At 50.1% G+C, this 14,824-nt stretch overlaps 1 protein-coding gene across 1 annotated transcript in view; it reads right to left on the reverse strand.

The window, feature by feature from the left end:
- Nucleotides 1-14,824, reverse strand: part of ACADL (acyl-CoA dehydrogenase long chain) — an 888,967-nt gene that overhangs the window by 559,043 nt on the left and 315,100 nt on the right. Inside the window, exon 4 of the mRNA XM_069615906.1 lies at nucleotides 7,217-7,381. Within this exon, the coding sequence (XP_069472007.1) occupies nucleotides 7,217-7,381 (165 nt within the window). The remainder of the gene's footprint in view (nucleotides 1-7,216; nucleotides 7,382-14,824) is intronic.

Consider the following 14,824-nt stretch of genomic DNA (forward strand, 5'->3'; position numbering starts at 1 on the left):
AGTGACAGTGCCAACGGGGGAAAGGCTTTCGGCCTGCATAGCGTAGGTTGGCCACCGTTTAGTCCGCCTGTCTTTCAACGTTTTCAGTCGAAAAAGCTTACAGGCCTTGAATGAGCACTCGTCGTGGTCTCGAGGAAGACACCGATTGCATCGGCAATGGGTGTTCTTCCAAGGAAAATTTGCCGTTACATGACGGGCAAAATTTAAAGGGTGTCCTCTCCATAGCAGAGGGTGGCGGCAGCCAGACCAAGAAGAGAAAGAGAGTGGTGAAGAGAGGGGTGAAGAAAATACATTCTAAGAGAATAAACCCAGGGCCCTTCTCTCCCTACTTTAAGGGCCTGGCCGTCAAGCAGTTGTAGCTGCATTGGCGGCAGGAAACCCACAAAGCAGTCGTCGAGAATGTTTTTTGGGAGACTAGACAACTGTACGTCATGGGGACAACTTTAGCAATATAAAACTCTTGCAAGCTCTGCATAGGCGACCAACTAGGTTGGCGGAAAAAACAATCGGAAGGACCTCGACGTGTGAGGGATTTTGCGTACACTACAAGTCACGGGATAGTGTTACAGTCAAGTCCATGTCGACGTCCCTTTTCATTCTTCGAAAGAAAGATTCAATACTCGGCGATTTCCACAAAATGTCGGACTATATGCATAGCATGTGATTCTAAGCAGATCCACAAGCATCAAAAAGATAAGGGATACAGTACTCCCGTAATAGTATTTCTGGTTCTTGCATCTACTTAGATTCTCATGCTACGCTTAGACTGACATCTAGTGGAAGCTGCAAAGTATTACAGTTGTTTTCGAAACTCAAAAAGGGACGCTGACAGGGCGTGCCAGTAATACTATCCCTAGTGTGACATCTACTGTACCCATGGTGCTTCACGCGTCGAGGTCCGTCAGATTGTTTTGTTTCTGACAAGAGGTTGCATGAAGTGTAGCACGAGTACAGATGTAGTGAAGCAGATTATGTATCGGATAAAGCTCAGAAAACATCTATGCACCTTCTACTCCAAGGGGAGGAAGGGTGGTCGCATGTGAATCTAAGCAGATACAAGCATCAGAAATATGTTTACAGTGAGTAATGTATCCCTTGTGAAGGCTTGTGGATCACATGCTATGCATAGATTAGCAAGAAGTGTTTGGAGAAGATGGTGGGTTGTGAGTAGGTAAAGCGGCAAATAGATGTTTTAGCACCGCTTGTCCCACCTGAGAATGCTTTAGAGTGAGTGTCAATGCAGTAGTGGTGATTAAAGGTGTGGATAAAGCTCCATGTAGCCGCTTTGCAAATGGCATCCAGCGGGACGTTTGTGATAAAATCCAAGGTAGCTGCTGTACCCCTGGAGTGAGCTCTTGGTGTAAAAGGCATTGTTTTATTGAATAGAGAGTAGCAGCTTTGTATGCATCTGACTATCGACCTGCAGATGGCATTTTTGGAAACACGGTCTCCTTCACTGCAGACAAACAGTTGGTTTGTTTTCCTGGTCGGTCTGTCTTGTTTACATAATAAAGGATTGACCTCCTTACATCTAGTGTATGGAGATTTTTCTGAGCTGGATGGATTGTGGAAGAAAGCTGGAAGTTCGATGGCCTGATTGAAATCGAACTTTGAAATGAACTTAGGTGAAAACCTACGGTGCGTTGTGAATACCAATTTGTCTTTGCGGATAACAATGAAAGGGGTTTGCACTGACAAAGCTTGCAGTTCACCGATTCTCCTTATGGAGGTGATAGCAACCAGAAAAGCTGTTTTATACGTGAGGTGTTTAAGGCTGGATTTATGCATAGGCTCAAAGGGGGTCCTATGAGCTATGCAAGAACTACATTTAGGTCCCAACCTGGCGGCGGGTTTGAAATAGGAGGGTGCAGTCTTTTTACTCCCTCCATGAATACCTTCATGACTGGGACTTTCCACCAGGACACCTTACTCGGAGAGGTGGTGCAGGCGGATAGAGGCGCTAGGTGAACTTTGATAGAGTTAAATACTAGCCCTGAGTCTAGTACGTGAAGCATGTAATGAAGAATGTGAGATGGAGTACATTCTACTGGGTTTGTTTTGACTGGCACCAAATTACAAATCTTTTCCACTTGTTAAAATAACAGTGTATAGTGTTTGGTTTACGCGCCTCTGAGGATTTGCATACACCTTTGAGGTAGATTTAAATGGCCAAACTCTATGACTTCAGGAGCCAAGCTGGCAAGTTCATAGACTAAGGTTGAGGGTGTACTGTTGTCCCCCCGTGCAGTGTGAGCATGTTGGGCACGGAAGCTTAATCGGATCGCACATCTCCAGTTTGCACAGATGTGGAAACCAAGGCGGTCTCGACCACATAGGAGCAACTAGGATTAATGTCACTTGTTCCTTGTGTATCTTGTTTATCACTTTGTTCATTAGAGGAGTTGGGGGAAAAGCGTAGGCAAATCTCCCTGACCAGTTCATCCATAGGGCGTTCCCCTTGGAGTCGTGTTTGGGAAACCTGGATGAGGAGTCTGGGCATTGTTTGTTTTCTTTTGTAGCGAATAAGTCTAACAGGGGGTAGCACCATTGTGTGAAAATGTAATCTACGATAGATCTGTCGAGTTCCCACTCGTGTTCATCTGGTAGAGGATTTCCACTTAGTGAGTACGCTAAAGATGTGAGTTCCCCTGGAACGTGTTGCAATGTTAGGAACATATCCCGCTTGAGTGCCCACTTCCATATTTTTTGTGCTAGCTTGGACAGACTTGGAGAAAGTGTGCCCCCCTGCTTGTTCATGTAAAACATCGCAGTGGTGCAGTCTTTGAGTATTTGTACTGTCTAATCTGTCAGATGTGCTTGGAAGGCTTGTAATGCTTTGAGCACTGCCAGATGTTCCAGAAGGTTGATGTGATTCTGGGCTGTGATTTGAGTCCACAGACCATGCGCTGTGAGATGAAGGTAATGGGCCACCACCCGGTGAGTGATGAGTCTGTTGTGACCACCGCTTGCACCGCCGGGTTGTGAAAGGGTCTCCCCTTCAACAGGTTCTCCTTTGTCCACCAGCGTAGAGCTTGTACTAGGGTTGCCAAAACGACCACTAGATCGTCCCACTGACCGCTTGACTGAGACTACTGTCTCGCCAACAATTCTTGCATTGGGCGCAAGCGCAATTGTGCGCTTGGGACTAGGTAAATGCACAATGCCATCATCCCGAGCAGGCGCATTGCTTTGCATACAGTTATCTGGCGACCGGCTAGATACTGAGGTATTTGCAGCAGTATGTTTTGTACTCTTTCGTTCGATGGAAAGACTAGACCCTCTTCTGTTTTCATGACCGCTCCTAGGAACTGTTTGGTACAAGGCTTGACTTTTTCCCGTTGATTGAGAAACCCAAATGAAAAAGTAGATTGATCGTTCTCTGGGTATTTTGCTTGCAAATTTGGGGATTCTCCCCTGCGATCAGCCAGTCGTCCAGGTAATGGTACACCAGGATTGACTCCCTGTGTCAGTGCGCCGCCACCACCGCCAGTACCTTGGTGAATACCCTTGGAGGAGATGCAATGCCCAAGGGCAGCACCTTGAATTGGTACAGCTGGATCGCTATTTTGAAACGCAAGAATCTTCTGTGCTCTGGGAACAATGAAATATGAAGGTATGCATCTTTCACATCCAAGGTTGCCATGTAGTCTCCCCGCTTTATCAGTGGGATTACCTTCTGTAGTGTTGTCATTCCTAATTTCTGTGGCTTGACATTGGCGTTTGCAGGGCGCAGATCTAAGACAGGGTGCACATTGAGATTTTTTTTGGCACAAGGAAGTACACTGAAAAATACCCTTGTTTAACTGGTTCACCGGGACTATTTCTACGACATACTTTAAGAGCAGCGCTTTCACCTCTTCCAGCAGGATACGCTGTTCTTCCTTGGAGGTGTTCCTCTGTCTTGGTGGATGGTTGGCGAGTTGCTGTAACAGTTCTATGCAATAACCGCCCGCCACGGTTGAAAGTACCCACTTGTCCATGGTGATTCCCTCCCATATGTGGGTAAAGTAGGACATACGGCCTCCTACTGGAGTTGCATAGGAGGGAACCTGTAGCGGGTGGTCATTGTTTGGGGGGCATTGAGTTTTGGAGTTGTGCCCTTTAAAGCAGCAAAAATTGAAGCCCCCTCTTTGTCCGGAGGGTTTATTAGTAAGTTGCCCTAATGACTTGTATTCTTTCACGCGCTTTAGAGCTTCTTCCACCGCTTTGCCGAACAGCACGTTTGGCTCTACGGGCATATTAAGCAGGGTAGCCTACATCTTGAGCTTAAACCCAGACTGGCGTAGACACGCGTGGCGTTTGATCAACGTGCCCTCAGCTATTATTCTCCTTGCATTGTCTGCTGCATCTAAGTTGTTCTTAAGGATGTAATTTGCAACAGCTTTACCTTCTGCAATGGAGAGTGACAGTTGTGTCTTCAGTGGTTCTGGGACTGAAGCTATTTGCTCGGCCAGCTCGCCCCACTTATGACAGTTGTAGCTAGCTAATAACATGGCGTTATTAGCGATTCTCGCATGGTGAGCTGCCGAAGAGGGTAATTTCCTACCAAAAGTATAAACCTTCTTACTTTCTTTATCCAGAGGTGCTTCGGAAGCGGCTAGAGGTGTTCTTGCTCTCTTTCTAGTGGTTGTAACCACTAAGGAGTCTGGTTTTAACTGACCCCTGATGTAAAGTGGGTCTGAAGGAGCTAGCTGGAAAACTCTCAATGCATTGGTTAATAGCCCGTATTAAATTTGGAGTAATTAGAGAGGGTTGGATTTGCCTCTGTACTGATTGATGTATGGGAATGAATTGGGTAGCGTTCTTTTTATCTCCCAGTATGTTCTCAACAAAGTCAGTGTCTCTTGTGTATCGATCTTAAAATGTTCTGCCGGTTTTAGGAGTAGGTAATTGTACTTTATTTGATTATAGTCTGGTGAGTCTGCCACCGGTGGGTCTGAGTTATCTGGCAACTGTATGACTTAGACGTCCTCGTCATTGTAAAATTGGTCAACCTCACCCATGTCCCCTTGGTCTTCCGGGTTCCGTGTAAGTTTCAGTGTCCTGGAAGTTTTGCATGGAGTCACAATAAGCAAGCTGCCTTAAGTCCTGCTGAGGGGGGGGGGGGGGGGGCTCGTGTAGTGTCTGTTTGGGATCTCTTGGTGGGGGGCTGTGTAACTGCAGACCCACTCTGAGTAGTAGCTGGTCCGCTGTGTGGGGCAACTCTGGGTGGTCATCGAGGAAATTGGCCAGGGAAGACATCCGTCCCATGACCTTATCAGTCATCACTGCAGGCCATTGAGATGAACCTGGGATACTTGAGGGGTGGGTGTTGGTTCTGGTGAAGGGGGTCTCTTGTGTCCCATTGCCCCTGAAATGGTGCCCTCCCCATGGATCATAGTCCCTATACTAGAGCCCTCGTCCTGTGTCTTTGAAGACTTGTGGTTCTTCGACATCCGACTCTTTAATAGCGTGTAAGGGACATGTTTCTTAATGAGCTCACTCATTTTCGAGCTGTGTAGACTCTGCATGGGCCTTCGACGTGTCTTTCAATGGTCGCTTTTCAGCATGCATGGGGGCCGTCGTCAGCGATTGAGGACTTAGTTATTTGGGACACAGCATCAGAACTGGACTTACCTGTCGGTTTTGGGGGCCTGTCATGAGGCGACCTTGATGGGCCAGAGAACAGGGACCTGTCGGACCTCTCCTTTGACGTAGTGTGTGGCTTTCCGGTCAGCGTTGAGGTTGACTTTTGGCCGTGGGAGGTGTGTTTTGTGTGGTGTTGTTTGTTCGTGCTAATGCCGCCAGGTGTCGTCCCTGTAGCAGAGCCGCCGGCCTGCCTGATGGTGCTGGAGGCTTGCGTGTGGGCATCCAACAGATCCCGTTCGCCCTCAATGTCACTGTAGATATCGATTGCTGCCGTCACTGGAGGCTCCCTCCACATCCATGGCAGCCTCGGCTTGCATGGTGTGGTGGGCCCAGCGCTTTGTTTTGCGGTCCTTAAGAGTCTTGTGCTTGAAAAGCTTGCACGATTTGCACTGACCCTCGTAATGATCTCTTGGGAAACAAAGATTGCACACCTGATACAAGTGAATTTACGGTTACAGGATGGGCAAAACTTAAATTGTGTACGGGGAAGGCATCGTGGCGCATTAAGTGAGGGCCGAGGCCCTTTGTGGCCTTCCAAGGCCATTTCAAAGGTTTGTTGAGACGAGTTGGAGTAGTCGTCGACGAAAGTAGTTCTCGATGCAGTCGCCAAAGATCTGTCGGGAGAACGGCTAACAAAGGACAGAAAGAATATACTAGATTTAATTATTTTGTAAATAAAGGCGATAGCCAGAAGGAACTCCGCTATAAGCGACTGACAATGATGGTGGGAAAAAACAATCCGAGGGACCTCGATGCGTGAAGTACCATGGCTACAATAGACGTCACACTAGCGATAGTATTACTGGCACGCCCTGTCAACATCCAATTTTGAGTTTCGAAAAAAAAACAACTGTAATACTCTGCAGCTTCCACTAGATGTTGGCCTATGCAAAGCATGTGATCTACACAGATTCCACAAGTCAGAGAAATATATATACATATGTGTTTCATGTTTAGTACTTTGTAGCATGTGTGTAAAGGTCTTGTGGCCATGTCGCCAGTGTGTACTGTTATGAGCAAGGAAGCACAAGGCTTCACCAAACATGAAACTATACAGGCATTACCAGATGGGCGAGTTCTTTGCGAAGAAACGCCTCCTACCTATCTAACTTAATTGCCCTAAACCTCCTACCGGTTATCCTAAGCCCTTGTGTTTATCCACAACTTCTTCCTAACACTCTTCCCCCGATTGTTTGCCTCAAGTAGGACTGTCTTTCATAAGTAGGCATCTTGTGCCAACCAAGATAGGAGGGTCATGTACATGTGGGCTCGGTGGTTACGTTGAGGGTGTGGGAAGCATCTTCCAGACGTCACTGGTTCTGCTATTCACACAATGAGCCGCTGTCGCAATGAATGAGCCATTCTCCCCATGCCAGACCTACCTAAGTAATGTTTCCTTGGCATCTCAATTAAATTGTTGAAAACTGTAGAAATTAAAAGTAAATCTGAAGAAGTTAACTTGTTAACGTTAGTTGCTGCAAAATACATTGAAAACAAACTTTCCAATCAGCCCAAAAACATTTCTTTGTGCGATCACATATTTTTAGGATTTGAGGGAATTTGAAATAGTCTTAATCTAATACAATACCTGCCAGCTCCTGGCTCTGTCATGGCTATTGCCCCAATGCATTTGCCTGCAGCCATCTGGGGGATGTACCGTTCCACTTGAGTTTTGCTGCCGTAGTTCGAGATATATGGCATAACAATCTCAGAATGGAGGCTGAATCCTGGGCCAGTGCAGTTCACATACATCCTAAATGGATACAAGTTAAGTGCAAATTTCAGCTGCTGTGGTAATGGACGATTTTAATACTAATCCTTTCAGTTGCATATTAAGAAGATCGCTGGCATAAATCAAGCGAAAGGTGATCTTTGATGATACTCGACCTTCAGCAATCAGTTAAACTCGATAATAGCAGATACATTGAAGCATATCCCACTTTTAAGTTATAAGACATGAGGGTCACTGAGGTGTGTTCAATGGTTGGTGCCCCTCACTTCTGCAAAAGTCACATGTGCGGAGGGAGGAGCAGATTGCATATAGAAATTGTATTCAAATCACTTCCCAAGTTCAGTGAATGGCTGAGGTCAACTGTGTCCACTATTCGTACAGTACACAATGCTCTCCGTTGTTGCTATGACTCGAGAATTTAGTTTTATCCCACTTTTTGTACTGCAATTACCACGGACTTAACTGTACCCCAAACAGCATTTAAATATTCCTTTCCCCAATGTGCACAATGCAAAGCAACACCTTTTTGGAATTGACAATCTGTTCAAAAGGTGAATTGTTAGAGCAGAATTTTACTTTTTTGGGGTATTTTCTGGGTTAACATAAGGGTGACGTTGCTGCCGGAATCAGTCCCGGATTAGGAGCTAAAGCAGGAAATCCAGGGCCTCTTTGCTGAAATCTTGGGGGAGGCTTTTCCGGACAGCATTGAACTGGATTGCGTCCATAGAGTTGGTAGACTGTCCAATGGGCCCACCCCGAGACCAAGGGACGTCCTTGCCGCTTTTACCAGGTGTGCCCAGGAGGAGGCAGTCCTCCAGGCGGCGAGGAAAAGGGAACCAATAACGTTTAAAGGCCAACAGATAGCCTTGTATCAAGATCTGACTAGCACCACCCTTATAAAGAGGAGACAGATGGCACCGGTGTTGAAGGCACTAAACGAGCGCGGAGTACGCTACAAGTGGACATTTCCATTTGGCTTAGTATTTGACTGGGAAGGACATCAGAAACAGATAACGTCAGTCCATGAAGGAGCTAATATGTTGCGGATTGATCTGGATGAAGGTCCCTCGAGCAGCACTGGGCTGGCCACCGGCAGCAGGCCAAAGCTGTGGGAGTGGTCTATGGTGGGGGACAAAAGGCGGAAGGGCCCGAGAGAAAATGGCATGTCGCCGAAGGAGAACGGGGGGCGGGGGTGACACGCTCAGAGCACGGGGCGGGCAGCTCGGGGAGCATCTTAATAGAAACAAAACGTGTAAGGGGTGCTGGACCCTTGAAGGTGGCAGTTGAGCTAGAGGTGCGGGTGGCGCAACATCCTGGGGTCAGTAAGGGCGACGAGGCCCGGTGGGGGGGGAAGGGAAGGAGCGGAGGGAGTAAATGCTCGAAGTTGTTGTCAGGTTGGGCAGGGTGGGAGGGGGGAGTTGGCGGTCTCACCCAAAGTTGGGGATGCAGGGTGGGAAAAGAGCAGGGGTACTGGGGACTCGGGAGGGGGCCGTAGTGACCAGTGGAGCAATTCAGGCTTTATGGAATAAAGGAAAGAAGGCAGAAGGTACAAGAAGTAGAGGGAGATCAGCAAACCCACCATTGGGGGTGTGGGGAAATACAGGGCAGACACGGTAAGGCGAGAGGGGATCGTCTAAGAGGGGCATACTGCATAACGGCTCAGTCTTCAAGTGGCTAACGCATAATGTTAGGGGGCTGAACTCCCCTCTTAAACGTATGAAATTGGAGCAATTTACCAGGTCCCACAAACCAGATGTTCTGGCGATGCAGGAGACCCACTTAATGCGGAAGGACCAGTATCGCCTCTGGTTGAAGGGATTCTCCCAAATACTGTTTGCATCGGGCCCCACAAAGAAAGGGGGGGTAGCCCTGGCGTTTGGGAGGGGGATGGACTTCGAGTGAACAAAACGCTCCGGGACAAAAGCGGGAGGTACATCATGGTAAGAGGAGAGTATATGGGCTCGCCTTACACTATACCCTCAGTGGACGGCCCGAACGCGGGCCAAGATTAGTTAATGCGAGAGATCCTGGGTACCCTGCAGGACTTCGCCATGGGGGCATGTGATCCTGATAGAGGATTTTAATTTGGCGTGGGATAGGAGGGGTGACCGCACAGAGCATGAGGGGGGTGGTGGTGCTGCTGTGGCCTCGCCCCAAGTGAAGGAACGGTGGGAGGAAGCGGGATTGCAAGATGTGTGGAGGGCGCTGAGGGGAGGATAGGAGGGGTTCACGTTTCTCTCAGATGTTCATAGAACCCAGTCAAGAATTGACTATCTGGGTGTCTGCAAGCCTGATCAGAGGGGTGGAATCAGTAGAGGTGGGTCCCATGGGGATAGCAGACCATAAGGTCGTTCAGATTAAACTGGAGCTGGGGAGGCGTAGGTGGGGGGTGTGGAGCTGGAAATTCCCCGAGATGCTTCTGAGGGATTAGGTGATGCGGGAGGAGATAGGAAGTAAGATTCAGAACTTCTTTGAGCAGAACAACAGCATAGACATGAGCCTCGATATTAGGTGGGATGCTTTTAAAGGCACTTTGAGGGGGGAACTAATCGCTCTAAAGGCGGAGAGAAGAACAAGTTACTCTCTTACCTGGTAACGTTCTTTCGATGGGATGGTCCTACGACGTATCCCAGATCTATGACAGGTAATGTCCACAGCTGTGCTGCTTCGGAAAATTTTTGATGTCTGCGTCCTGCGTCGATGACGTCGATGCACCGTCCCCGAGGACCTCCTCGGACGGCCGACATCACCCGATGTGATAAGTAGGACGCACAACGCCCATAGCCTCAGTTATAGTTTTTTTCCCAGAACGTGTGCCACCAGTTTTCTGCCAGTCAGACACACAAGGCCTTGCGGAACGCAAGTTGCAATCGCAAAAGAAATTCTGCAGCGGGGAAGGCAGGGAGGGAGCGATATGGAATACATCGTCGGACCATCCCATCGAAAGAACGTTACCAGGTAAGAGAGTAACTTGTTCTTCGAGGGATTGGGTCCTCCGACGTATTCCATAACTATGGCAGACTCCCAAAGCAGTACCAAGCAAGGAGGTGGGAAAGAATTTAGAATACAAATTTAGCAAATTGCGGAAATAGAGAACTGCCTTGCCAAAGGCCAGATCTTGCCCTCTGATGGAATCGAGGGAATAGTGACGTACAAAAGTATGTACTGCAGCCCAGGTGGCTGCATCACAGATGTGACGAATAGGAACTCCCCTCTGCAGGGCAGTAGATGCAGCCACTCCTCTGGTAGAATGGGCCCGCAAGCCAGCCGAAGGGTCCTTTCCCGCCAAGCGGTAACACTCAGAGATAGCTAAAATAATCCAACGAGACAAAGTCTGTTTCGACACAGCTTGTCCCAAACGCTTTCCAGCGTAACAAATGAAAAGTTGATCGTCCACTCTGACCCGGGACATGCGCGAGATATAAAAGCTCAACGCTATCCTAGGATCAAGCCTATGGAGCCTCTCCTCTTCCTTACCAGGATGTGGAGGAGGATAGAACGCCGGAAGAACAACCTTCTGGCTCAAATAAAATTCCGAAACCACCTTCGGAAGAAAAGAAGGAGGAACTCTAAGGACAACCCTGTCCTTGTGAAACACAGTGAAGGGTGGCTTAACTGAAAGTGCCTGTAACTCACTCACTCTGCGAGCGGAAGTAACCGCAACTAAAAACAGTTTTCAGAGTGAACAGCCTCAAAGGGCAAGAATGTAAAGGTTCAAACGAAGCACCCATAAGAAACTTAAGAACAAGGTTCAAATCCCAACCTGGCACCAAAAAAGGTGACTGAGGGAACACATTAGTGAGCCCTTTCAAAAACTGCGAAATTAAAGGAATCTTAAAATAGGAACACTCTTCAGACGAGCGCTTATATATGGACAGCGCCGCCAGGTAACCTTTAATGGTCCCCACTTGCAAGCCCCTGTGGGCCAAAGAAAGCAAAAAAGACAAAACCATGGGAATGTCGTATTCAAAAGGATCCACATTCTGAAATCTGCACCAGTCGCAGAACTTTCTCCAACGGCAACGGTACAGAGACTTTGTTGCCGGCCGCCTGGCCGAGAGCAACACCTCCATCACGTCTTCAGGGAGGTCCCAATCCTTATACCTCAACCTTTCAGAAGCCAAGCGTGAAGATTGAGGGATCTGACCTCTGGATGGAGAACCTGACCCCCCTCCCGTGAGAGCAGATCGTCTCGGTAGGGAAGACGACGTGGAGGGCAGATGGACAAGTCTAGAAGGTCCGGGTACCACATCCTCCGGGCCCACGCCTGAGCAATGAGGATCATCCGGGAACCGAACCTCTGCAACACTTGCGGGATGACGGGGACTGGAGGAAACGCGTACAGCAGTGGGAATGACCACTCCACCACGAATGCGTCTCCTAAGGCACCTTTTGGAGGAAATTCCCGCGAGCAAAACCTCTCGCACATCCGGTTGACACTGGAGGCAAAGCGATCCACTTGAGGGGTCCCCCAAAGGACGAAGGTCTCCAGGAGAATCTCCTGAGCCAGCTCCCACTCGTGAGAGATCGTGCTCTGCCTGCTCAGAGCGTCCGCCGTCTCGTCGTCTCCGGCCAGATGAACTGCCGAGATCGAAACGTCCTGCTGGATGGCCCAGAACTCGAGCTGCATCGCCTCCCTGCATAGCGGAAGTGACCCTGCCCCCCCCTTTTTGTTGAGGTAGTGCATGGCCACCGTGTTGTCCGTCAGAATCAGGACACTCTTCCCGCGCACAGTCGGCAGAAAAGCCTTCAGAGCTAGCTTGACGGCCCTCAGCTCCAACAGATTGATATGGAGTCTGGACTCAGACGAGACCAACGAAAGCGGACTGTCAGCTCGTTGGCATGAGCTCCCCATCCCGTGAGGGATGCGTCCGTCACGATCGTCACCTCTGGCCAGGGCAGCCCAAATGGGGCACCCTTCATCAGATTGCCCTCGACGGCCCACCACAGAAGGTCCCGGGCCTACCGAGGGCAGCACCTGAACAGGGTCCGACAGCCTGCCGGAGGACTGAGACCACTGGAGCTTGAGCGCCCACTGCAAAGATCACATCCCCAGACGAGCCTCTGGCACCAGAAGAATGCAGGATGCCATGAGGCCGAGCAGTCTCAAGATCTCGGACGCTGGGAGAGTCTGGGCAAACTGAAACTTGTGCACCATCTGCTGAATGTGAAGAGCCCTCACCTGAGGAGGAAAACACTGCCCTAGGGACGTGTCGAGCACTGCTCCGATGTACTGGAGCCGCTGCGTTGGTGTCAAATGGGACTTCTTTAAATTGAGGGAGAAGACCAGCCTGTGAAGGGAGTGGCAGGTGGCGGACAGATCCAGGACTTGCTCGGGAGAGCTCCCCCTGATCAACCAGTCGTCCAGGTAGGGATAGACGTGAATCCCCCCTTTCCTGAGATGCGCTGCCACCACCACCATGAGCTTGGTGAAAACCCTCGGGCGGAGGTCAATCCGAACGGCAGGACCCGAAACTGAAAGTGCGAGTCGCCAACCGTGAACCTCAGGTACTTCTTGTGCTTGGGATGGATCGGCACATGGAAGTAAGCATCCTTGAGATCGAGAGACACCAACCAGTCCTGAAGTAGAAGGGCCTGGAGGACTTGAGAAAGAGTCACCATCTTGAACTTGTCCTTCCTGAGGAGTTTGTTCAAACCGCGCAAGTCCATGATGGGTCTCAATCCCCCGTCTTTCTTTGAAATCAAAAAATGAGGGGAATACCATCCCTTGTTCCTCTCCGCTACAGGCACCAGTTCTATGGTGCCTTTCTCTAGCAGGGCTTGAATTTCCTGCGCAAGGAGCGGATCCGGACTCTTCAAAGAGAGGTTCCCTGGTGGATTGTCATGAGGCCTCTGCCGAAAAGGAAGACAGTAACTGTGGGTTATGATCTCCAGAACCCACACATCCGAAGTAATGGCTTGCCACTCTACAAGATGCTGCACCAGCCTTCCCCCAACCATGGAACCTGGCCTCATGACTGAGTGGTAGTGGCTGCAGCGTTTCCTGAGGGCAAAGGGGCAACTGCCCGAGCGGCCTTGGCACCTCGAGTACCTTTGTTTCCACCTCTGGCACTCTTACGATGGCCTCTGACTGCTAGCTCCTCTCGCTTTACTGAAGGACGAGTAATAGCAAAAGGAACCTCCCCTCCATTGCTGTCCCCTAGGACGAAAAGGCGGAGGTTGACGAACTGCAGCGCCCAACGACTTCGCTGCAGCCTTGGAGGTCTGCAACCTCTCAAGGCTCTCATCAGCCTTGCTGCCAAAAAGGTGTTCACCGTCAAAGGGCATGTTGAGGAGCCGGGACTGCACATCAGGTGCAAACCCAGACTTCCTCAACCACGCAAACCTGCGCATTACGGTGCTCGCCGCCATGGACCGGCTGACACAATCTGCCAAGTCCAAACCCGACTGAACGGCCTCACACATGGCATCCTTGCCATCCTGAACCATAGCAAGGAAACCATCCCGTTCGTCCCCTTCGGGAATATGATCAGCCGCTAATGCAACACAGTTCCACAGAGTGTGTGCGAAACGAGACAAGGCACATATGGAGTTGACCGCCTGAAGCGCCATACCCCCAGAAGAAAACACTTTCTTCACCCAGCCGTCAACACGTTTGTCATCCCTATCCGGAGAGATGGTAGGATACGACGCCTGCTTTGCCGGGGCTGTAGCCGCCTGCACCACCAAACTCTCCGGGGTGGGGTGCCTAGACAAGTAGAAGGGCCGCTACTGGCTGGACGGTATTTTCGCGACAAAGACTTGCCCACTGCCGGGAGACTCTCCGGAGCAGTCCAAGCCGCCGCCACCCTTCTCTGCAAAGCCATATGAAAAGGCAAAACCGGGTCAGTGGGTGGACCGAGATCAAGGATGTCCGTGAGATCATCCTGAACGAACTCCCGTGGGGGAGCTGACCAACCCAAGTACTCGGTAACCCGAGACATAAGGCGCCGATATGACGAATCGGCATGAGTGCCATGCTCCGGCCGACAAAATTCCACCTCCTGAGAGGTGTCCAGTCCACTGGCATCATGCAGTGACTGCCTCAGGTCATCAAATTGACTATGGCCCGAGATAAGGTCATCCGGAACCGTAACCGGAACCAGAACCAGGCCGCCATCAGAGCCTTCATCACCCTCTGAAATGTACTCCAGGTGGGGAGAGGAAGACCTCTGCGGACCAAAGCAGTGCCGGACCTTAGCCATAGCCTTTTTAGGGGCAAACCTCGTGCCACGGGGCCCCTCCGACACCACCGCCTTGAAAGGCGTCGAGGGCGCCGAGCGAGTCGGCGCCGGCGTCGACAGAAAAGGCGTCGACGTCGAGCGAATCGGCGTCAATGTCAGCTGCAAAGCCTCCAGCATCTGCGCCGTCGACACAGTCCTCGAAGCTGGAGCTCCGAGCGTGTCTTTCGACAACCTGTGCAACGGCGTCGACGATCCCCTCGAAAACGGAACCTCGAGGGAA

The sequence above is a fragment of the Ambystoma mexicanum genome, chromosome 9, assembly GCF_040938575.1.
Source record: "Ambystoma mexicanum isolate Mex_15411 chromosome 9, UKY_AmexF1_1, whole genome shotgun sequence".
Classification (NCBI taxonomy): Eukaryota; Metazoa; Chordata; class Amphibia; order Caudata; family Ambystomatidae; genus Ambystoma; species Ambystoma mexicanum.